The sequence below is a fragment of the Dipodomys merriami genome, unplaced genomic scaffold, assembly GCF_024711535.1.
Source record: "Dipodomys merriami isolate MVZ:Mamm:240054 unplaced genomic scaffold, mDipMer1.0.p SCAF_38, whole genome shotgun sequence".
NCBI classification, from domain to species: domain Eukaryota; kingdom Metazoa; phylum Chordata; class Mammalia; order Rodentia; family Heteromyidae; genus Dipodomys; species Dipodomys merriami.
The window spans coordinates 2,585,263-2,609,959 of NW_027205381.1; the positions used below are offsets into that span (position 1 = coordinate 2,585,263).

General features: G+C 39.2%; 1 protein-coding gene across 1 annotated transcript in view; it reads left to right on the forward strand.

The window, feature by feature from the left end:
* Cntnap5 (contactin associated protein family member 5) overlaps nt 1–24,697 on the forward strand; it is a 948,142-nt gene that overhangs the window by 637,543 nt on the left and 285,902 nt on the right. The window contains exon 13 of the mRNA XM_069989436.1: nt 17,539–17,739. Within this exon, the coding sequence (XP_069845537.1) occupies nt 17,539–17,739 (201 nt within the window). The remainder of the gene's footprint in view (nt 1–17,538; nt 17,740–24,697) is intronic.

Here is a 24,697-nt window from a genome sequence, read left to right on the forward strand (position 1 = left end):
TGGAGGTCAGAAAGGATATCCTCTCAAATGCTGTCCTCCTTGTTGAGTTTTTCCCCTAGGTGACATTTATTGCACAGCGGCTGGCTTGAGGTACTATGCTAGGCACTTCACTGTGAGGATAGTATTCCATTTCCCTAGCAACCTGGTTAAAGAACTACATTTAACCACTTAATGGGGGAAAAAAAACAGAAATCTCAAGAGATTTTTAAAGAGTTGAGGCTAAGAGTGACTTTAACTCTCAAGGCTGGAGACAAAGAACTTCTATGGCAGGGAAATCCTCAAAATGGAATCTCCCTCTGTCCTGTGTTGCCCAGTTCCTCAGTCACCTCTGTAGCCGTTGCCGTAAAGAAAAGTCCCTTTAGCAAGTGACCCTGGAAAAATGAGATCTAAGGCCTACCTTCTTCCCTACAGTCACTATTCCTCCTTAAGAAAATGGGCATAATCATGCCCAAACACCAAAATTTTCTGTGTTACAGGAAAGACTTAAAGCAGAGGTCCTCAAAATTTAGTCATCTGAAATGTGAACTGGGACAAATGCCTAAAATCCTCATTTCAGGCTTATTCCATAAAGTGTTTATTCAGTTGGTATCCATCAGTAATCAGAAAGATAACATTTAACAAACACTGGATTATACCAGGCCCTGTGACCTATCAATGTCTATCTGCACAGTGCTAACTCTTAATGCATCCCTTGCACATTCATTCCCTCTCTAATGGGACTTAGCTAATGTCTAAAGAAGCTGCTTCACTTAAACTCCCAGCACAGAGCTATCCCGACTGCTTCCTGCTAGAACCTCATAGCACCTTTTATGGCAGTTATTTGGTGGGCTCCTTGTTCAAAGGATCAGGAAAGCAGAACAGCCAACAAAGATTAATTGAAGTGCTGAAATGTGCCCTGTAAAATATAGGCCTCCATGAATAGAGATCTCATACAGTTGTCTCATATATACAGTAAAGTCATTCAGCTCTTAAAACAATTTCATCCAAGCCATACTAGTTAACGCATACAATTATCTTATAGAAACTTGATAGACATGGAATCCTGGCCAAGTTACTTAACTTCTATAAGGTTCAATTTCCTCATCTAGATAATAGAAGTGATCATTTATGCTTACCTCAATCAATGAGTTGAGTACAGATTTAGTAACATTAAATAAGTGAATAAATCAGATACACTTAGTTCAATATGTAGCATTCTCTAAGAGCTTCTAAAGTAGAAATGATCAGTCTCCAGTACTATTATCTTAGAAACATCTAGATGGAAAAGAACTTTAGAGATAGGATTGGTTATGAAAGACTTCACAGAAGGTATTAGGATTGTACTTTACCTTGAAAGACAGGTGTCCCTGGGTCAGGCAAAGAGGAAGAATCAGCCAGTTGGGGTTCTGCAGAATTATGAAGGCAGACCTGTAATAAGAAGATACTCAAGAGCCCTCTGCTCTGAGGACTCACATTGAACACTCAACCTGAGTGTTCTAATGCAGTGATAAAGCATGGCTGAAAGAACTTTTGTTTCTGTTCAGAAAAGAGAATTAATTATTGGGAATTGAATGGGTTTCCCAGAAAACTTGTTTGTTCTTGCTCATTTTTTCTCTGAATGCTGGATTCTATGGAGAGATGATGAATCAAAGTCAGTTTAGGTATTCCAATAAAATCAAAGAGCAGTGTTGTACAGGCAGTCTGTGACCTTGTGTTCTGTGCAATGGAGAAACAGAGGCACCTTTCCCTAGGAGCATTTTTTATGTTGCTCCTCCTTATAGAACTGTGGTAGTATGTTTTCTATTGGTGGAACAAGATACCTGATCTTTGTTATTGTGTAAGGAAAAGAGGTTGATTTCATGCTTACAGTTTGGGATGCTGAGAGCCTAAAATGTGCTGGTCCCATTTAGTTGGATTATATGAATAGCCTTCTGTCCTCTTCATGAGAGTTGGTACCTCAAGGTGAGAGAATGTACAGGAGCTATCATAAGGTATGAAAATGAGTCAAGGAAAGGAAACTTGCTTATAACTCTGCCTTGTGATAGTCAATCCAATCCTGTAAGAGGGATAACTCACTTTCATAGCATTAATACCTCTTAAAACCCTACTCATACTTACCAAATTCAACACACCTTGAAGGTTGCACTGTCAATGCTGTCTTACAGCAGATCTCAAGCATTGGCCCATGAAACTTACCATGGGACCATGACTCAGGATTACCAACTAGCTCTGTATTCCTGGTGCACAAGGCATCCACTCATGATCCATTTGTATCCATTTGCAAAGGAAAGCTGGTAGGAAGCATCAGCCAGTTGCTGGTCATGGTATAAATTCCACAAGTGTTTCCTGTGTTCTGTGATCATTCCACACAGCCCTCACAACCCTGAGACCTTGCATCTACTTCTGCTCCCAAAATATTTCTCCTTTTTTGTACGTTTTTTATAGTAAAAATGATGTACAGAGGGTTACAGTTACATGAGCAAGGTAATGAGTACATTTCCTATTGAACATTGTTGCCTCATCCTTTGCTACACCAAATATTCATAGATGATTCCTGTTGTTACCTGAAAGTCAATGCAATGAACGAACTCCATCCTTGTGTCCATTAAAAGAAAAATTCAAGCAAAACATGAAACATTATGAAGATAATACATAAGTTTACTATGAAAAAGTGCAGCAGATGTCACAGAAGATGGTGCTTCTCTTTACCTCAGCAATGTTTGAGGTATAGATATGAGTGTTGGGCTTAAATAGAGGAATAATTAGTGACAGGGGACAAAGTTATGCAGAGTTTAATAATCTAAGTTATAAGTGAGTCTAGCTGACCATTATGTTAATTCTGGTTTTCCTGTGTTCAAGAGAAATTGCTATTATTTTCATCACTTGGGAAGACCAGTTTGATTGTAAAGAGGTGGTCCCTCATTCTCCAATCATTATTGATAGTTATTCCCTTTGGAGATGATCTGTCCTATAAGATTCTACTGTTTCTTAGTTCCTTAGTCCCAGTCCCTTTCATAAAAATTTCATCATTTAACCTGTGTGTTTTGAAACCAGAAGTGATAATAAGGGAACTGATGAGACAAAAAAAAACGGCCTTCCTCCTAATTTTACTTAATTGGTATCAGCAGAAGCAGTTTAAGTACCTATTACAAATACACTTTCAATACATTTCATGTTGAAAATAAATGAGCTAGCTGTGAAGGGAATTGTTGAATAAGATAGTTTTTGCTTTTTAACAAACACTTGGCCAGTTAGCCCTTAGCCCTGTGCATGTGCATATAAGTGTGTGTGTTGGTGCTGGTATAAAAGCAAATGGATAAGAACTTGTTAGCCCACAGCTGAATCATTTATTCACTCTATGTTAAAATGCTGTGGCAAGCTTTGGCTTCCTGTCCTCAGTGATTGAATCTTACATATGCAAACCTACAGAGATGTTGTTAAGAATAGAAAAACCTTGTTAGACAGATTTGGCCATGACAAAATATCTGACATATTTTTTTTTTTTGGTTGGTCGTGGGGCTTGAACTCTGGGCTTGGGCGCTATCCCTCAGCTCTTCAGCTCAAGGCAAGTGCTCTGTTGCTTGAGCCACAGCACCACTTCTGGTTTTCTAGTGGTTTATTTGAGATGAGTCTCACAGACTTTTCTGCCAGGGCTGGCTTTGAACCGTGATCCTTAGCCTTCTGAGTAGCTAGGATTAGAGGTGTGAGCCACCGGTGCCCTCCTTGACATAAAATTTTTAAGAAAGGATATTTACTTAAGCTCAGGGTTTCAAGGGAGGGAGAGGGGACATCCTAAGTCGTGGCTTCTGTGGTTTTGGGTCCCCATAAGGCAGAACTTCATGGTGGCAGCAGGTGGCAGAGGTTGCTCACCTCATTGTCAAAGCATAGGAAAAGCACATCTGTGCTCACTGGCTGTTTTCTTTTACCCTTATTGTTTTTCTATCTGGGCCTATGGACTGGTGTAACTCACATTCAAGGAAGCTCTTCTTTTCTTTTAAATATTCACACATCCAGAGGCTTTCTTTACTAATCTGTAGGTGCTTATTGATACTATCTAATGGACAATCAAGATTAATCATTGTATAGCCATCATATAAATTCTCCAAATATTAAAAATAGCCACATTTGCGTTTCTAAGGAATGCTCATCTTTCTTTCTCCTAACTTTTCATACAAAATTATTTTTGAAATATTATTTTTCTATTTTAAGTAGTTGTGCAAAGGAGTTATCATGCACCAAAGCAGTTTATAAATACAGTGCATCTTGATCAACATTCTCATCCAACCCCCACCCCACATCTTCCTTCATGAAATGATTTTTTTCAAGCCATTTGAATCTAAATTGGAGACAAACTAACTATTTAAGCCCAGAAATTCCTAAGAATATATTTTGTATAACTAGACTATCAATCATGTATAGGAAAATGAATATTAATTAAATTAATATTTTCCAATATATACATTGTAAAAAACATGCCATTTTTAGTAGTGTTTATATTTCTAGAAAGATACATGTGTATGTATATATATATGTATATGTACACAGATATATATTATATACACATATATATATATATTTTTTTTTTTAATTGGTCTGTTGTGGGTCTTGAACTCTGGGCCTGGGCACTGTCCTTCAGCTCCTCAGCTCAAGGATAGTGCTCTACCACTGGATCCATAGTGCCACTCCTGGCTTTTTCTGTTTATGTGGTGCTGAAGAATCGAACCCAGGGCCTTGTGCATGAGAGGCAAGCACTCTACCACTGAGCCACACAGACCTTACTATGTTATGTAACTCAGGTGACCTTAAACCTGAGAGCTTCTGCTTCTGTTTCCAGAGTTCTAACATTACAAGCACACACCAACAAACTCAACCCTTTTAATTTTTATACAAGAGTCCCACAATATCCACTCTTCAGATTTGATTGTTATGGCCCATTACTTGCTTTTACTCTAGTAATCGTTTTCCCCGACTCCTTCTTTTGTTCTTTGGTTTGTTTATTTTCTTTTTGGAATAGTTGGTATGAAAGTTAGTTGTTGTTGTGGAATTAAAAACACAAGAGAAAAACTTAAGGGAAGGAACACTTTATTTTAGTTTTCAATGTGAGAGGTTTCACTCCATCATGATGGAAAAGGCTGCTCAGAGCAGAGTAATTCACACATTTGCAACCAGAAAGAAGATATAAAGAGGGAGTTTTTCTCTTCTAGATCTGGGCCCATAGCCTATGGATGGACGGTTCTTGTAAGGATTGCCAAAAGGAGACCACTAAAGTTCAGGCAGAAGAGAGTGTCTTGGGAAAACCAAACTACCAGCCTGAACCAGGTGTAGGTGTGCTGTACCAGGTGTGTAGGTATGCTGGGTCACGCTTGAGGATGTGGTGTAGAGAGAGTAGTAGTAGCTTGCAGCAGCCTGAGGTGATGATAGAGAGATTATGTAGGGAAGGGCAAGGAGGAGATGTGGCCACAGCAGATGGGAAATTACCTCAGAACCTGGGATCCTTTTACTGACTCTCAGTCAGCTGATTTAACAGTCTGGTGATTAACTGTTACATGTGATTGCAGGGCAGGGGATTTCTGTTTAGGCTATGTGGTATCCTTCACCAAGAGGAGGAGCGAGGGAAGGGCTGTTCTCCTGGGCAAGCCTAACACTTGTCACATTCCGAGTAGCTATTCCCCCCACTTAGTTAATCTAGTCTACATCCATCACAGCACGTGCAGAGGTCTGCTTTACTAATCTGGGCTCTTCTCTCCAGCCAAGGAATTTGACAAGATGAACTATTATGGTTGGTTTTCAGATCCTAGATCTTTTTGAAGATCATTTTTGAAGTTCCCTATTGCGGATTTTTTTTCAGGTTATTTGCACACTGTTAGACCACTCTGATAAGAGAGAACCTCTATGTAATTCACATGTATACTTCAGTGCCTCTTGTCTGTGTCATCACTGGGCATTCCCAAGTCCAGCAAATACCTGAAAAATCTGTCAGATCTCTGCATTGTGGAAGTGTTTTTGTCACAGTCAGCTGTCTTTGGTGGCTCCTATTTTTACAGAATTTTCTAACAATCTGTGTGTTAATAGTCATGGCTCATAGTTATTGCATTGAAATTTGTAACAATGTTGACTTTGCAGAGTTCTTGATATGTAGCCCGGGCCAGCCTTGAATTCTGGATCTTCCATCCTCAGCCTTCTGGGTGCTGGGATTACATTTGTGCATCTGCACGATGGACTTAAATACTACTTTTCTAATTGTGTAATTTCTTCTACACTTCTGTCACTATATACTTCCCAACAGAACACCTTTTCTTACTTTTCTTACCTTTATTATTTGCTGTCACCACAGATTTAAAAATTATTGGGCTGGGAAGGTGGCTCAGTGGTAGAGCGCTTGCCTTGCATGCATGAGGCCCTGGGTTCGATTCCTCAGCACCACATAAGCAAAAAGAAAAAAGCCGGAAGTGGCGCTGTGGCTCAAGTGGTAGAGCGCTAGCCTTGAGCTGAAGAGCTGAGGGACAGCGCCCAGGCCCAGAGTTCAGGCTCCATGACCGGACCCAAAAAAAAAAAAATTATTTTAAAAGAATACTCTTATCACCTAATTTGATGCTGGAATGTTTCCATATCTACTTAATCATGTTTATTTAACCCAGCTTCTATGTCTTTTTTATAACCCTCTTGCAATATCTTCTTAACACAGATATCCCAGATTATCTTGAAATTTTGCTGCCCTACACACAGGTTCACTTGCTTTACTGAAATCTATTTTCTTTAATAGGGAGTGGTATTTAGAAATTCAAATTCAGGAAACCTTTTGCTTTTCTAGTGTCCTCAATCCATTCTTGACCATCTCTATTCATTTTTTCTCTATTATTCTTTTTTTTTACATTTTTAAAAACTTTTAATAAGTTTTTTTAATTGTGAATATACCGTACAGAGGAGTTACAATTACATGAGCAAGGTAATGAGTATATTTCTTATCAATGTTTGATAAGATGCCCTCCCATCTCCACAACTACACTCCATCCCCCCACCATTCCCTCCCCCCATGCCAAAGTTGTAAAGTTTGTTTTTCGACATAAGGTCTTGTATATCTCATTGTTGCAATGGGTCAACCTGTATCCCTATTTAAACAATTTGTTTTTTTCCCCTTCCCCTCCCCAAATTATACCAACATCTAATTCAGTGAAAACCGGGGTTACACCATGGGGAAAGGACATACAAAGCAACAAAACAATCACCTTATAAATACTAGAAACAATAGCAAGAAAAAAAAGAAACAATAGCAAGAAAGAAAAAACCACTTGTGTCCTTTTCTTGGGGTTCATTTCACCTAACATCATCGTATCTGACCTTTTCCCTATTATTCTAACAAAACATGTAGCACACTTCTTTAAACTTAAATAAAAATCCCTGTAGATCAGCTTAGAGGTGACATGTGTAAATATATTTGGATGAGTACATTGTATTTCTCTTTGTCAATTAATACACTTTATTCAGTCAGACACCTATTGATTGGCATTAATTTTTTTCTGTATGTTGTTGTTTGCCATAGATAACATTGGCTGCTTGGCAGAATTTCACGAACCTATTTAAACATCTTTTCCTACTATGTAACATGCTCCTGATAGTTTTATGAACTGCTATGGAAGTCAGTTGAAATTCTAATAATATGTTGAATATTCAGTTGGCTGTAAATGAGCACCTACTGTGGTCCAGATGTTAGATAAACATCTGTATTTGTAGCAAGTGATTTTTGGCAGAGATGACTGAGTAAAGAGGTGTTTAATCATAGATTGTGAATGAGGACAGTAAAGCAGCGGGTGGAGTTCGGAAAACCTGCCCACCTGGTATGAGCCCCTGGCAATGTCATTTATGTTGTGTTGGGTTCAGAGCCAGAGATGTCAGCTGCTGCAGGGCATATAATTCCCCTTAACCCTTTGAGTTTTCTTTTGATCAGTTTTCCCCAGGACAAAATATAAGATCTGGGAGAAGAGAATAAGTAGATAGCCTCACACTTAGAAATGGCCTGCCTTCTTTTCTGGCCTGGAAAAATATAGTACCCCTAGCTCCCTCTTTATTGGATTAAGGCAAGCACTTTGCATTCAATCCAATATCAAGAGAGCCTCTGGCTTAACTACCAACTACTTTAGGTCTATAAACAAAAGAGATAGGAGCTGCTACTATTTATGATGTACTTGTTTCAAAGTTCACAGGGTAGAACTCCTAGAGTTCATCACCTTTAACCCATATGATAAAGGGTAATAAAGGGCTAATTTCTTGTCTGCATCTGGAGAAATCAGAAGTTATAGAAAGTTGAGGCACATGGCTTCCTTCCATCAGCTAGTAAAAGTGGCATATCTGGGAATTGGGGTTAGATCTGAGTTCATTCCCTCATTTCATCTGAAAGGCACTAAAATAAAACCTGCCACAAAGATTCTCCTAAAGACATCAGGAAAACTTCTAACAGCTAGGTATCAGTGGCTCATCCCCATAATCACAGCTAATCAGGAGGCTGAGATCTAAGGATCAACTAGAGCAGGTAAGGTTCTTACCTTCAACACCAAAAATCCAGAAGTGTAGCTCAAATAGTAGAGCACCTGTCTTGAGTGGAAAAGCTCAAGCCCTGAGTTCTCCCACCCCCAGCTTCAGTCTTAGACTTTTGTTATCCGGTTCAGTATCCACAGACATCCAACCCAGCAGCAGAGGCTGGCTGGCTCACCTCATCAAAGCCTGTCCCATCCAGCCTCACATTTGCATCCGCACATATATAGTACTGGCTTTCTCCCATCAGCCTTAAACTTACTGAGTTTAAGACCCTCAGTGTGTTATGCTGTCCCATTCCAGTTCTGCCACTCTGACCTGGTCCCTCACCTACTGCTCTGCACATGGCTAGCATCTAACTTTATTTTTTTTAATGTGGTATATATACACAATGGAATTTTATGCCTCCATCAGAAAGAATGATATTGTCCCAGTTGTTAGGAAATGGAAAGGCTTGGAAAAAATTATATTACATGAAGTAAGCCAGGCCCAGAGAAACATAGGTCCCATGGTTGCCCTTATTTGCAATAACTAGTATATGTCTGAGACAAGCACAAATGGTCAGATAAGTTGATGTTAAGCAAAATGAACCCCAAGTTAAGGACTCAAATGGTTTTTCTTTCTTGCTATTGTTTCTAACATATTTATAAAGATGATTTCTTTGTTGCTTTGTATGTCCCTCCCCCACGGTATAACCCCTGTTCTCACTGTATTTGATGTTGGCATATGTGGAGGGGAAGGGAAAAAACAAATAGTTTAACTAGGGATACAGGTGGACCCATCGCAACAATGTGAAGTACAAGTCATTATGTCGAAAAACAAACTTTACAACTGGGGGTAGGGTGTGGGGAGATGGCACATGGGAAAGGATGGGAAAGGGAAACAAAGGAGGAGGCAACAATGTTTGATAAAAATGTAGTTATTACCTTGCTCATGTAATTGTAACTCCTCTGTACAGTATTTTCACAATTAAAAAAAGGAAACCTAGAATAAAGTAGTGATCAGCTAAGGTTGGATAGAAATATCATAAAACAGATACCGTAAAACAGATTTTCCAGAGCTCTTTGATCATGCCATCTAGTTTAAAGCAAGGCAAGGGAGGGGTCGGGGGAAGAAAAACAACCCCTTCTTCCCAAAGGTACCTAAGACATAAAGGCTTGCACAAAGTTGGAGGATAAATCACAGTAAAGTATGTTTTCTGGAAGTTGTAAAATGTGGTGACACGGGCAGTGAAGTGCACTAATGTATGGGCAGCCAGGACCTGCTCTGGGGTTTAGGTTGCTGCTCAGTCACTGCATGCAAAAGCCTTGAGCCTGAAATGTGCGTGCCTGCAAACAAAAAAGCAGTTGTGCAGGACGCCCGTGGCCCAGGACAGTAATCCTAGATACTCAGGAGGCTGAGATCTAACGATAGTGGTTGGAAGCCAGCCCAGGGAACAAAGTCCGTGAGACTCTTATGTCCAATTAACCACCCCCCCAAACCAGAAGTGGCCAAGTGGCTGAAGCGGTAGAGTGCTCTTCAGCTCAAGGACCCAGCTCAGGCCCAGAGTTCAAGCCTCACTATAGATTCCCTCCCCCACCCCCACCCTAGCAAAACAAATCAAAACAAAAGAACAGTTGTGTCTGTTGTGGTGGTTATCTGGGCTGGGATAGATTCTTGCCTAGGAGGCTGGGCTGCTCCTCTGGGGTGATTTACAGCTCCCTGGGAATTGTAAGGTTTATAAAGGAATTGCACATGGCTTTCACCACTTGTCTCCTTTCCTTTCTGCCCCACTCAGATTCCTTTACATTTCTAACAACAAAATGACCTCTCCAGATCCTCCTTGAAGAATGGCTTCCCCAACATGATTTATGATAGGTCTTTGTTTACTTGGAGCCTGGCACCATACCAAGCATTAGGAAGGGAAGCACATGTACCTGCAACAGAACCATGTGCTGCTCAAACCCATGCTCACAGCTACACTGCAAGGTGCATTGTGTCCAGTTCACAGACACGAAGACTGAGGCATGGGGAGATGGTCTATCTGTGCCCAGGATTCTGGAATGGGAGCGCAACTGGCATCGGAAGCCAGGTCTGGGGATGGCAAACTGTGCTTGATCACATCTGCATTTGCAAACTCTGGAGGCCCTCTCCAAGTTCATATTGACTTAGCAGTCATTGCCTGTGATCGAAATGGGGAGACAAGGTATAAACATATGAAAAATTAAACAACTTTCAATGCAGAACGACAAGAGATATAACAAGACTTTATAAGGGTAGATGGCAGATGACAGATACACAGAGCACTTTGAGGATTATTTAAACTGTCTTTACCCTTGGCACAGAAAATTCACTTTGTCAACATTGATAACTGCACAAGAAGTGACCCCCGGGACCTTAATATAGACTTGTTTTATTACAATAGGAGTATAAGTGAATTGGCACACTGTTAAAAGGAATATAAGTAGCTCCCCGCAGTGATTTCAGTTCAATTAAGCCAGGTATTGACAATCTGTAGACTTTCCTCCCTTCCTAGCATTGTGATAGAAAAATTGCAGGTATTTTTTTTTCTGGTTCTGCAAAGAGATAGATATGTGTGCAGAATCTAGTATGATTAATCAGAGTTATTTCTTTTCTCTCTCTCCTTTTTTCAATGCTCCTTTTGTTTGTTCTTTCTTCTTGGTGATCCCCATGGCAACAGATAGGAACAGTGTACAGCATCTATAATTACTATTATTAATAATAATGATCACAATAATAATACCAATAAAATATAATGGGAGAAACAAACTCTGAAAGAAAATCAAGTTGTGGCTTTGTATGTAAACAGTTTATGGTTTCTGAAACAGGAGCTGGAGGAACCGGTTATGTCACACAGAGATCCAGGAAGGGGGAGGTAGGAGAGGGAGAGTTCCTGGAGCAATGACCTGGGAAGATTTCATCTCAGAGATGATAATATTGAATGCTCCTGAATGTCACACCATGACTACTCTAGCATCTCTTTGGGCATTGTTTATGTTCCTTTTGCTATTTTTGTTGTTAGTGTGTGTATTTTGGTCTTATAACTTAATACAGTTAAAAGAATTGAGACCCTCATAAACTACATACATAAAAGCTGCTTTGGAACTGCATATACAAATGACCTTGATGACGTGAACTCATGAGACAGGGACGTTCCCTAAACGGGAAGGTGCTCGGTACAAGCCTGGCCTCTGCTACCTCATGGGTGAGTCACTTCCTTATCAGTCTACACTTGAGGAAAACAATGCAGTGTCTGCCAAGCAGGCTTTGCTAGTACTCCACTGCCCCAGACTTGTCCTCACAGGACTTGGGAAGCCTCTCTTATTTGTAATCTTCACCACAAGCTAAGGCATTTAACATTATTATGATTATGCACATACCTTTCTCTTCCCAAATGATGGCAAGCTTTGATAAGTGTTAGGCAGTACATGTTCATCATGTGTGTCTTCTGCATGTACAGTAACTAGGCACACACTGATTGCAAGAATGAATGCAGGGGTTGGGAAGGTGACTCAGTGGTAGAGCGCTTGCCTTGCATGCATGAGGCCCTGGGTTCCATTCCTCAGCACCACATAAGCAAAAAGAAAAAAGCCGGAAGTGGTGCTGTGGCTCAAGTGGTAGAGCGCTAGCCTTTAGCTGAAGAGCTGAGGGACAGGGCCCCGGCCCAGAATTCAGGCCCCACAACCGGACCCCCCAAAAAACAAAAAAGAATGAATACAGTATATCATATACCTAAAAGATCCCAAAGCTTTATTGAGAGAATAAATCAATTTGAGGAATACTTTTGTGACTTACATAGTACTAAGTGGTTATCTACATAATAATGGTTTTGAAATTCATGTTGCTGTTTGGTGGCTTTTTAATATATATTTATTTATATATATTATTGTAAAGATACTGTACAGAGGGCTTACAGTTATATGAGTAAGGTAATGAGTACATTTTCTATCAAGCATTGTTACCCCCTCCTTTGCTTTTCCCCTATCATCCCTTCCCTTCTTACCTCCCCAACTCCTCCCTCCCCCCCAAAGTTGTAAAGTTTCTTTACAATATAGTGTCTTACATTTCATTGAAATAATTGGTCAACCTGCATCCTTATTTCAGCATTTTGTTATTTCCCTTCCCCAAATTAGAAAATGTATATACAAGATGCAGGACACTAGAATCAAGTACAGTGAAAACAGGGGTTGTACTATGGGGGAAGAGCATAAAAAAGAAACAAACAAAATCACATAGTACACTATAAGTACATTAAAAACAACAGCAAGAATGATTTTTAAAAAACTCTTCTGGGGGCTGGGAAGGTGGCTCAGTGGTAGTGCACTTGTCTTGCATGCTCGAGGCCCTGGGTTCAATTCCTCAGCATCACATAAGGAAAAAGCCGGAAGTGGCGCTGTGGCTCAAGTGGTAGAGTGCTAGCCTTGAGCTGAAGAGCTGAGGGACAGCACCCAGGCCCAGAGTTCAGGCCCTACGACCAGACACCCCCCCCAAAAAAAAAAAAAAAAACTCTACTGTCTGGCATGATAACTGGTGTTGGTCTAAATCCTGAGATTATTCACACTCATACTAATTCATTGGTCTGATTGCTACCTTTCAGGTATATAATAACAGCTTTTGTGAAGTGTCCTTATTTCCCTGTGAAGATAAAGGTGCACAGGCACCTCCTTCTTTGCCAGTCTTACTGCCATTTGGAGGGGAGATGCCCTATGTCCACTCACAGGAATGAATGTGAGCAGACAGTAGAAAGAATGATGCAATCTGAACTGGGCCACAAAAGGTAGAATCAGGGGCAATGTATTTTTAAAATTTCTAGATCTGTGTCTACTTAAAAGCAAATTCTGGCCAGGAGCCAGTGGCTCAAGCCTACAATCCTAGCCACTCAGGAGGCTGAGATCTGAGGATTGCAGTTCAAAACCAGCCTAGGCAGGAAAGTCCATGAGACTCCAATAAACCACCAGAAAATCAGAAGTGGCACTGTGGCTCAAGTTGTAGAGTGTTAGCTTTGAGCTGAAGAGCTGAGGCCCAGACCCAGAGTTCAAGCCCCATGACTGACAAATAAAATACAAGCAAATTCTGTTGAAGAATAATTCAGGAAATACGGGGACCACAACAAATAGAAAGATACTTAGGGAAAATCCACAGTGAAATGAGATCTAAGCAAGGTGGTGATAATTTATTGTGTTTAATAACAGTGATGCCACAGGAAATTGTACTCCATCATGCTTGTTAACATCATTTGCAGAGCTGCCTGCCCCCAATTCTAAGAAATGACATCCAGGCCTTTTTTTTTTTTAAATAGAATCTGAATCAGAAAAGTTCTAATGTATAGACTCACAAATCTTTGGAGTACCAGCCTGTTGTTTATCCCTGTAAGATAAGACACAAAATCATTATAATACTATTATGAATTATTATTATAAAAATATAATACTTTATGAATTATTACTATAAAAATACATTTTTGTAAAAAAAAATAGCATTGTAGAGCTTTCTCAAACTGCACTGCTAACAAGGAACAAAGTATAAACTCCAAATCAGATAGCCTCTTCTTTCATTCCTTTTACTGGGGTTTGAACTCAGGGACTCATGCTTGCTAGGCAGGTTTTATACCACTTGAGCTACACCTCCAACCCTAAATAAGCTTTGTATTAAACCTTTTTATCAAGAAGGTTTTCAGAATTACTAGTAATGGAACTTGGCTTTAGAGATGTAATCATGTGACTAGAGTAGCTAAACCAGTATTTAGTTGGCATACTAACCAAGATTGTCTGGCTGAAGAGCTCAAGTTGTATCTGTTGCCCAATTCCATTGCCCATTGACTTCCTAACCATCTTGAATATTTACTCCAAAGGTCTACTCTCAGTTAAAGCTCCCTGTGAGTCTACATATGGGCTCACTTACCGGTGAAGCTCACCTCTATGATCTATGAAGGGACTCTTCAAAGTGAAACTTGCTTGTTTGAAAAATCCCTTGTAGCTGACCTTTACATTGACTTTCTCCAGTTTCAAGCACCCTTCCCCAAGCTAGACCAGATGTCAGGACCCAAATCAAAAACTTCCTTTCCTGTAGTGACATTCACTGTTGGCTTCCTAATATTTAGCAAGTTTTTATGGCTTTACCTGTAGAGGATAAAGGAAGATAGAAAATAGGAAAACAGCATGATCCTAATGCTTTTTTTATTTTAGTTTCTCTCCTTTTCCAAGGAGAAAATAATCAGAAAACATAGAGTTGCTTTGAAAAGACAGCCAAACCAGGCATGGGGCAGGGATTTAAGGCCTCACTTCTTCTCTTGAGCCTGATGCTATGTTCACAGTTGGACTTGTGTGGTCTGATGGTGAATTGTGGGGAGCACTTTGATGTGTTTAATTGTTCATTTGTAATCATCTGTATATTGCATATATCAAAATGTGCCCAATTGTTACATCGATGATTACAACTCCAATTCATTCTCAGGAACCAGGTGGCAGAGTTGACAATATTGACATTTTAAGTGACCTTAAAATGAAAATCTGTCTATGATACCACAAATAAAATATGAGCTATAAAAATGGATCAATGAGTAATTGAATAGGAAAATCAATTAAGTAATATACAAAATCAAATGAATGTATACTGGGATACAAAAATCTACTAACACTTAGACAACAATATGAGTTGAAAGGTTTAGTGATGTTATCAGGACTACCTTGAGGATCAGATTGAACTTGTGGAGAATAGAGACAAGTATACTTAACTAGCTAGATGCTAAACAATCAGTAGATTACAGGTAGATAAGATGATAGACAGATAATAGATAAAACTATCTCTTTGTATTTTTTTATTCTTATTTTTATTTTTTATTCTTTTTTATATTTTTATTCTTTACCCACTGTCTACCTTTAAAGTAAAGCCAGATGACAGGCTTTCCACCTCAAGCAATCACCTCTCCTCTTATTCTTCATACCATGTTAGAAGAAGCTTGTACTTTGTGATGTCTATTAAATGAATAGACAACGCAGGCAGCAATGGCCTAGTCTGTAGAGTAGTTCCTATCTTTATAGATTAGACATTATTTTCCTTTGTTTGTAAAATAAACTTTGGCCATTTGAAAGCTTTCCACCTTTTCTCTCTGTCGTGATTTATTATTGAGCAATACCTTTTGTGGCTGTATTATCAACATTTGTCTTTATTGGTATCAATTACAATGTTAGAGTTTTAGACTTGTAAGCTTTGTGCTATTATCCTTTTTTCCACTATGAATCAAGTCTTATTTTTCATTTTCAAGTGAAAATCCAGTCATATTGATTTTGAATGTTTTTTTTTAGAAAAATGTAACTGTCTTAAGGAATAAGGAAACATATTTCTTTGGATTCTTGTGAGTTATCGTATCAGTGGGACTGTGTGGGGTGAACAAGATTAAACATGAGTCAGAATGCTTGAGCATAATAATTGTTTGATACAAGAAGCATTTTCTGATTTTCCAAATCAGAAAACAGTTGTTCCTTCTTCCTCCTTCTAATCTGAGTGATAGGGGAGGACGTGACTGTGTCCAGATCATACACAGAATCTGTGGTATTGGAAGAGCTGACACAGAACTTCCACACAGTCAGATCTTTATCAATGAAATTGTGCCAACATCCCCAGCTCTGTTCCTTAGTAGTGCTAAGTAATAGCAGTTACTTTAGGCATATTTGCTCATCATTACTGTCAAATAGGAAAGTGTTGCGTTATTTACTCATTTTATGGACCTTAGTTTCCCAATTTGTAAAACTAAGAGGGTGGAAGAGGGAGGAAACCACACAATGTCTATACCAGGCTCCTTTTCAGCTCTGAGAATCTATGAAGAGTAATGATGCAATTATGTGGGAAGATTCTCAAATGACAAAAGCATTTCGAGTCTTCCTATTTCCTCCTCTGCTTTATTTGCGAGGATGTTCAGAATTAAATTGCATGTCCAATTGCAGTAAATGTTTTGGCCCAGGTTATTATAGCAGAGTGTCTGATGCACTCCCAATAGTGCCTTGCACCTTTATATTTTGGTTGCTCTTCTACTTAACAACCCCACTGCCCTGCAGTATGACTGGCACTAATGTGCTGTTCTGCATTTTCTTGCCATTGTTGTTTTACATGATTCTAACACTGAGCTGCAAAAAAGCGAAGTGACTTATCCAAGCTTGGCCTTGGCAGAAATAGGTTTCAAATACAGATTTCTCAACCTCTAAATTCCAAATTCCTCTGTCCTTTCCTTGTCTTCCATGTGTCTCTTGTCTTTTTGTTTTAATTTATAGGTTCTAATCCCTGTGTTTCCTTTCAGTACAAACATTGCCAAATCTTGTTCTTTTTCTGGCAAATGGAGGTAATATGGAAAAAAATAAATAAAAATTCCAATTAAATTAACTTTGTTAAAGTGTAGATCACACCATTTCAACTTGTCAGATAAAAGTTTAGGTCTTCTTTTCAACATCTATGGCTCTTTAAGAAATTATCTATTCTAGTATTTCTTTTGTGAGAAAATTTGCACAATAGTGGAAAAAATACCTTTATTGAATATATATAGAATCATCCCTTATCATGATTCCATGAAAACAAACAAACAAAAGTCTAACAATGTAACATTCACATGGTTTCAAGCAGATGGAATATGGGTAAAGTTATGGAAGTATATGTGAAAGTTTGCATGTGCAAATTCTATGCCATGTTATGTCAAGGCTTAAAGCATCTTCAGATTTTTATAACTTTAGGGCCTCATGGAACCATGATTGTTGTTCATTCTAAATGGGATCATGGATTTTAACTGCTAGTATAAAGTCTGTCAGATAGGACTTTATGCATATAGTTCTTGAGAGGATTTACCATGCCCATATACTAGCTGTGGGTGGAGCAACATAAGGATCAGACTGTCAAGTCCTTCTATATGGAGCAAACACTCTATTGTTACACTCTTTGCGTAAGTATAGCACTGAAGTAATGAGTAAATGTTACATGTTGAGTAAAAGTACTTGTTCTTTTGACCTACCTTCCAATTCATTTTCCTTTGGGTTGTTTGGGCAGAGGACAAGATCTGGATGTCAGTGCAGCACAACAACACGGAGTTGACTCGAGTGCAGGGCTCCAGCCCTGAGAAGCCCTATACCATGACTTTAGACTATGGTGGAAGCATGGAGCAGCTTGAGGCCCTGATTGATGGCTCTGAGCACTGTGAACAAGAGGTTGCCTACCATTGCAGAAGATCCCGCTTACTCAACACACCGGGTAAGGCTCATTTGGCATCTAATATTCCATATATACCATCCCAGAGGGTGGCCACAGTGGAACAAATGAGTTCCTAAATGCAAAATATCAAGACGTGGGGCGACTTGTTACAAGGAGTCTGTAGTTGAAGCTGTTCACTGTGCAATAGGGAGACAGGGCCAATAGAGTACTGGTTATATGTGAATCTTGGCTTTGATATCCCAGATATAACATGCATGAGTTCTATGGCCTCTTAAGGTTTTCTTATCACCTTCAGAAGACAGTGTTGACAATGTCATCTTCAACATTGATGAGCATGGAAAGCTTCCTGAGCAAAGTGGCACTTGAAGAGCAAGAGCACATTTGAACTAGGCATAGAAAGGAAGTGTCTTGGTAGAAATGCTATCTTTAAGAAAGGGAAAAGAAGATGAGGAAGCATCAGGGGTCTCAATACATTCATTCAAGACTTAGGAACTATGTCTGGCTGGTGAATGGATACAGAAGTGGGCACCAGGAGGTGAGAAAGTCAGCCAGATAGGTGGGACCACTCTGATCACAGCATGTGTGTTACCTGGACAATATGTTATGAGTGTTAAGCTCCAGGATAGACTCTGGGTTCTCTAAATGAAGTCTAACTTGATCCTTATATACAAAATAAAGAAACAAGTAGTGGAAGTCAGAGAAGGATATTTAATTACTATGGTACCCACACATTGAGGGGTGGTGGGTGTTATCTCAACCCTCTTCTGGAACATTTTTGCTTTAGGTATAACTAGGACAAAGAACTGGGTGTTTTGGTGGTTTCAGGTGGTAGTCTCAGGTGGTCTGGTTCATCAGGATTGGTCAGGTGGGCCTTGGGACCAAAAGTGTCATTGATAACTGACAGATGGCCTTTAGTTCCTATCCTGTACTTCTTGGATTTCAAGATGGCTGCAAAATGACTTTAGGACAAAATGGTGCAAAGAAAACAGACTTAAAACAATGGAAGAAGTGGGAATGCTTGTCTTTTATCCTGCCTTTAGTTAATTTATAGGCTCAATTATGGTGTCAGTATTTTCAACAAAAGCAGGTCAAATCCATTACAAATGGATGTTTTTAATGGAAATGACTCCTGTTAAAACTAAGGTTTCATTTTAGGAAAAAAATAAGCTAATCCTTTTGTTCAGTTTTTCTTGATGTTATTTTTAGAATGAATGGCTGTTATAATTGATCCAGTTATTAACATGTTTGCAAAGACAGTAAGAAAAGGAAAGGAAAAGAAGAGATATGTCTTAGGACTACTTAATCCTGAAAGACTTGCAAAATATCAGGAAGGGCGGGTCAAAGTTTATGCAAGCTCTGGCATCCAGTCCCAGTCGGTCCTGATTGTCAGTGCATCATGTCTTTCATAGTAATAAAAGCCTTCCAGGATCTTAAGTATCAAAGAAAGGGCGTCTTAGTCTCCTAGGATCTTAAAATCTAAGTCTTAGAGGTAAGGAATTTCAAAAGGCTGGGGAAAAATAGACAAAGAAATGTCAACAAACGTGAAATGAGAGAAGACTAACTAAATAGAACAAACTGCCTGACTGATCTAGAATCTTCAGGGAAGACATTGTTCCATTTCAATAAATTTTCCAGATAACTGTCACTTATCTTTGTAACCATCAAGAATCTTTACAAAGAATGTTTTAACTATTTGAAATGAAAAATCTTTCTCCAATGGATTACATGCTTCCTTGCCTCCTTAAACAGAATTCTGAACATAAAAATGTAACCTTTTCCTGATGACTCAGGATTACCATTGTGAAAAATCAATTATGGTATTCTCCATGGACTCAGCTCTACTTGCAGAGCTGATTAGATCGGAGGCCTCAGCTATATCCTGTTTCTCAGCATCCTCAGGCACTGTTCCCAACAAGAGGCAATGTATGTGTTTCCTCATCTCTCTCCCCTGGCTATCGAGTCCACTTGAGGCACTGGCAGCAATGCTTTCCCCAGAAACTATCCAACCTACTTTCCATTGCCTTGGGGGGAGTTTCCTTGGGATTTAGAATCCAAGTATGTTCATTCGGATTTGTGTGTCCTTTAGAATCTGCATTCTGTGATGTCAGTTTTGCTATACCATTGCCTTTGTAGCAAGTATTTCTTTCCTAACTCAACTGTCTTGAATTCTCTTAGTGTTTTCAAACAAGACAGGCATGCATTTGGGATTTGGGAACAACAGTTTGGCTGTGTCCTTAATACCCTTATACAAGTTGCTCAATTTTAAGAAGGTGAATCCATGACCTGATAAATTTACATGAAAGTCCTGAACTTATAAGGCTCATGGTAGTTGGGACCAAGTTAAAAAAAAAAACCTGAAAACTTAGCACTGGTTTGACACATACTAGATATCCGGTAATTTGCCATATATTTGAACTTGAGGATTCTCAACAATCATCTTTTCCCTCATGGATTATGAATCAAACCAGATAAATGAAGAAGATAAACATTCAGTATCCACTTTCTCCCAGGAAGATATCCTGGAGATATGGAATGAATCTGTCTGGCCCTCAAATTCAATCCGAAGTGATCATTGCACAAGTAATCATTGTCTGGGAAACTGCACAAGCATTTTCATAGAAGTGTAGCCCCAGCCTCAGACCCTCACTGCAGGGAGAGCAGCTACTTAGACTGCCAGGCTGTGTAATTAGGAATAGAAAGAACAATGTCCACAGTAAATGATAGGGACCTGAGAGCCAGCACCTAAGGCATGGACCAGCACTCTTATTCCTCCTCATCACTTCGCTAGCATCCCCATGGGAAAGACCAAGAAAGGAGGTGTAAAGACTAGAGACATAAAGCCCTCGTCTGTTGTATGGCTAGTGAAGATCTTTTCCCAATCCGTGGGCTTTCTATTGATCTTGCTAGCTATGACCTTTGCCATGCAGAAGCTCTGCAGTTTCATGCAATACCATTTGTCCAACCTTTCTTTGATTGGTTGTGTTTCTGGGTCTTTATTCAGAAAATTTCGGCCTATGCCAAGAAGACCAAGGGTTTCTTCTGTTCCTTCCTGTAATGTGTTCAGAGTATCTGCTTTGACTTTAAGGTCTTTGATTCATTTGGAGTTGATTCTGGTGCAGGGTGATATATAAGGATCTAACTTTAGTTTTCTACAGGTTTTAAACCAATTTTACCAGCACCATTTACTGAAGAGGTTGTCTTTCTTCCATTCTATTATATTTCTAGGTCTTCAGTTCTATTCTATTGGTCCTCAGGTTTGTTCTTGTGCCAGTACCATGGTGTTTTGATTACTATGGCTTTGTAGTAGAGAGCTTGAAGTGTGGTATGTATGTGTATATATACATATGCATATATGTATATATGTATATAATGAAATTTTATGCTTCCTTCAAAAAGAATGACACCATCCCATTTGTTAGGAAATGGAAAGACTTGGAAAAAATCCTATTAAGTGAAGTAGCCTAATCTAAAGAAATATAGGTCGCATGGTTTCCTTCATTTGCAATAATTAGTATTTGTCTAGGATAATTTTATCAGATGAGCAGAAAATCTCAAAAGCTATGAACATATGACTATATAAGATGATGCTAAGTGAATTGAACCCCAAGATAGGGACACAAGAGGTCTTTCTTTGTTGTTGTAGCTTTCAATGTACTATGTGAATTTTTTTTTTGTTTCCTTTGTATGCTCTTCTTCCTATGGCATACCCTGTGTTGTCACTGTATTTGATTTTAGTACCCTGAATCTTGAATATACATTTATCTAATTTGGGGAGGGGAAGGGGATAAGAAAACACGGAAACACGGACACAGGATGACCCATTGTAACAATGATACTCACAAGATACTATGTTGGAAATGAACTTTACAACTCTGGGGGGTGGGGGGGGCGTTGGGGGAGGTGGGGAAGGGAAGGGATAGTGGGAGAACATTAAGGAGGGGGTAATAATGCTCAATAAGAAAAGTACTCATTACCTTACTCATGTAACTGTAATGCCTCTGTACAGCATCTTTAGAATAAAATAAAATTAAAAAAATAGGAAACAAAAAAAGACTAGAGACATCCTTCTCTCATCTGCCTATGAGTCTTGAAGAATTTGTTAAGTTTGTAGTTTCTCAGATAAACCCAGGACATAGTCAGGAAAGAGATTCCAACTTCAGGGATAAGATTTTACTACCCATGTTTGTGGTGCGTATATATACATATGCAATAATGAACAAAGATCTTTCTATATCAATAAATAATACTTCAGAACATCATTTTTATTCATAGTCAGGCATTCCCTTATATAGACGTACTTCAATGAACAAATCTCCTGTTTGGATAGATGGATAATTGCCATTTCTCTCCTAATATAAATTTTAAGGCAAAATAAAATGGTAGATCTTTGTGAATATAGGTGATTGTATCTCAGGATACATCCCTTGAATTACCATTGTAGATCAGAAAGTGTGCATTTTTCAGGGTTTGGCACATTGACTTCTGCATTGTATCAAGACTGAGCCAGTTTATGCTCTCAACAACAACATAGTGCTGAGTGGCTACTTCCCAGCAATGGATATTATCATTTTATTCCACTTTGGTAATCTGACAAATGTAAAGTGCCACCAGATGCAATTATAAATAATTATTATGGCTATTAATTTATTTTCAAAAAGCATAGGCTCTACCTCATAACTTATTGACTACTACTAAGTAATAGCTGGGTTAGAAGCAAGGAAATACTGTCAGTTGTGGCTGCAGGTAGATTTAAATCAATAGGAAGAGGATGTGGAGGACACCTTCTCTCTGTAGACTCCTCTATGCCATACACAATAGACAATAAAGGGAGGAAAGCAGAAAGGCAAGGTGAGACAAGCAATTCAATATACAAACAGTCTCCAGTGACAGAGGTTTCTTGGGTCTGAGACTATGAGGGCAGAGGTGGTACAAGCATTCTTTCAAATCCAAACAACATATCTGTACAATTAGAGCTTATATCCCCACCTGATATTTTGAAATGCACAAGTTAAGGAGAGAGAAGATGCTCATTAACTGTGACATGACTCAGGAGGGTCAGATCTCACTTCTGTACCATTTTCCTGAAGGCAAACTGAGATTTTTTTTTCATGCCATTCAAACCCCAACGAGTCAAAAATTATAGGAACCAGATATTCAGGGGAGATACGCTTTTGTATGAATTGTCCTATTGTCCTATAGAATCAAAAGAAGAAAAAACAACCAATTAAAGCTGTCTCCACTAAGACCATCTAGTAGACAGGTGTCCTCCATGGTCAGAATTCCTGGGCAACATCAAAAGTTTACACTGAACTTGGCCTAGATGCAGCAGCTCCCAGGACTTGAATACTATCAATGTGGGGGGGAGGGAAGGGAGTTGAATAGTCTTTAGAGCATACTTCTCTCTCAGCACAGGCTATGGCTCTGGTTCCTTCATTCAGCCTCTGTAAGAAAACAGAGGGAAGATAGGCAAAATAGGTTCATTCAAGGTTCACTGCTGTGTCTTTTCCCCCATTGTGATTAAACTATGACATTGTCATTTTCTGACAGATTCCCGTCTTGTTTTTCCCCAGAGGTAATGTAAACTCCAGCCAGAGGACTGTGTCATCCATCTCTTTCACTGAAATTTTATACTAGAAAACTCTTGGAAGAAATGGAATTCCAAGGCATTAAAGTTCATGGAAAATATGTCTCTATTATTCCCACATATCTCTGTGTTTTCTTTTAGGTTCTTATTCCTTTTGCCTTCCCTGAGATTTGTGCAAGTGTGAGGGTTGGCACTGTAGAGCAGCTCTTACATAAGGCAAGAGAATTGCCAACCTAACAGGACTCAGATTTCCTTGTCACTGAAGGAAGTGCCTACTCTTCCCCAGAAATCAGGGCTATCTGGGCTAAGCTCTCCCTTTTTACATTTTTGTCACTTCTTCAAGAATTTTGCCTGAGGCTACAATCCTGCAGGCAGCATGAGATAATCTCTTGGAATGTAACAGGTCCTGGTTCAAGAAACATCATTACAAAAGATAGAAAAATAAATATGGAGGCCACAGTCTCCATTTTTTACTTATTGTCAATTAACTTCAAAATCTCCAATTTCCCTTACAAAGATCAGGTTGAGAGGGGGATAAGAAATGGCCACAGGGAAGCCTTGTTCCAGGTCCCTGGAGACACAAGGCATAGCTTTAAATTCAGTTGTGTCAACAGGTAAGCATCTGTTTTACCCAGGCTGCCTTATTTTCCATTCTGTGTGTGTGTGTGTGTGTGTGTGTGTGTGTGTGTGTGTGTGTGTGTGTGTGTTTATGGGTCTAATGTTTTTATTTATTTTTTTTGGGGGGAGGGTCCAGTCATGGGACCTGAACTCTGGGCCTGGGCGCTGTCCCTCAGCTCTTCAGCTCAAGGCTCTACCACTTGAGCCACAGTGCCACTTCCGGTTTTTTTCTTTTTGCTTATGTGGTGCTGAGGAATTGAACCCAGGGCCTCATGCATGCAAGGCAAGTGCTCTACCACTGAGCAATGTTTTTATTTTAGTGTTTGGATATCAGCAGCTACAATTTCAGGTGATTTCCTTAATTAATTTCTCATGAGAATGGAATACTGATCGAAGTGCTGATGTCTAAGAACAGTAGATTGTCACTAATAGCTCATAACAGTAGATTGCTGCAAATAGCTCATAACACATGGTTACTACACATGTTAGTTAGGGTTCTCTAGAAAAACAAATGGCAATACTATATTTATAGCTATATATTTATAAAACATAAATAGATATAGTTGAGAATTACCAATATGATTATGGAAGCTGAGAAGCCACAGTGTTTTTTTCATTTTAAATATATATTTTTATTGTAAAGATACTGTAGAGAGGGGTTACAGTTACATAAGCAAGGTAATGAGTGCATTTCCTATCCAGCATTGTTACCCCCTCCTTTTTTTTTAGTGTCCAATGAATATTTATTAGATTGAAGTTAAGCAATGGCAAACTTATGTCAGATAAGAAGTCAAA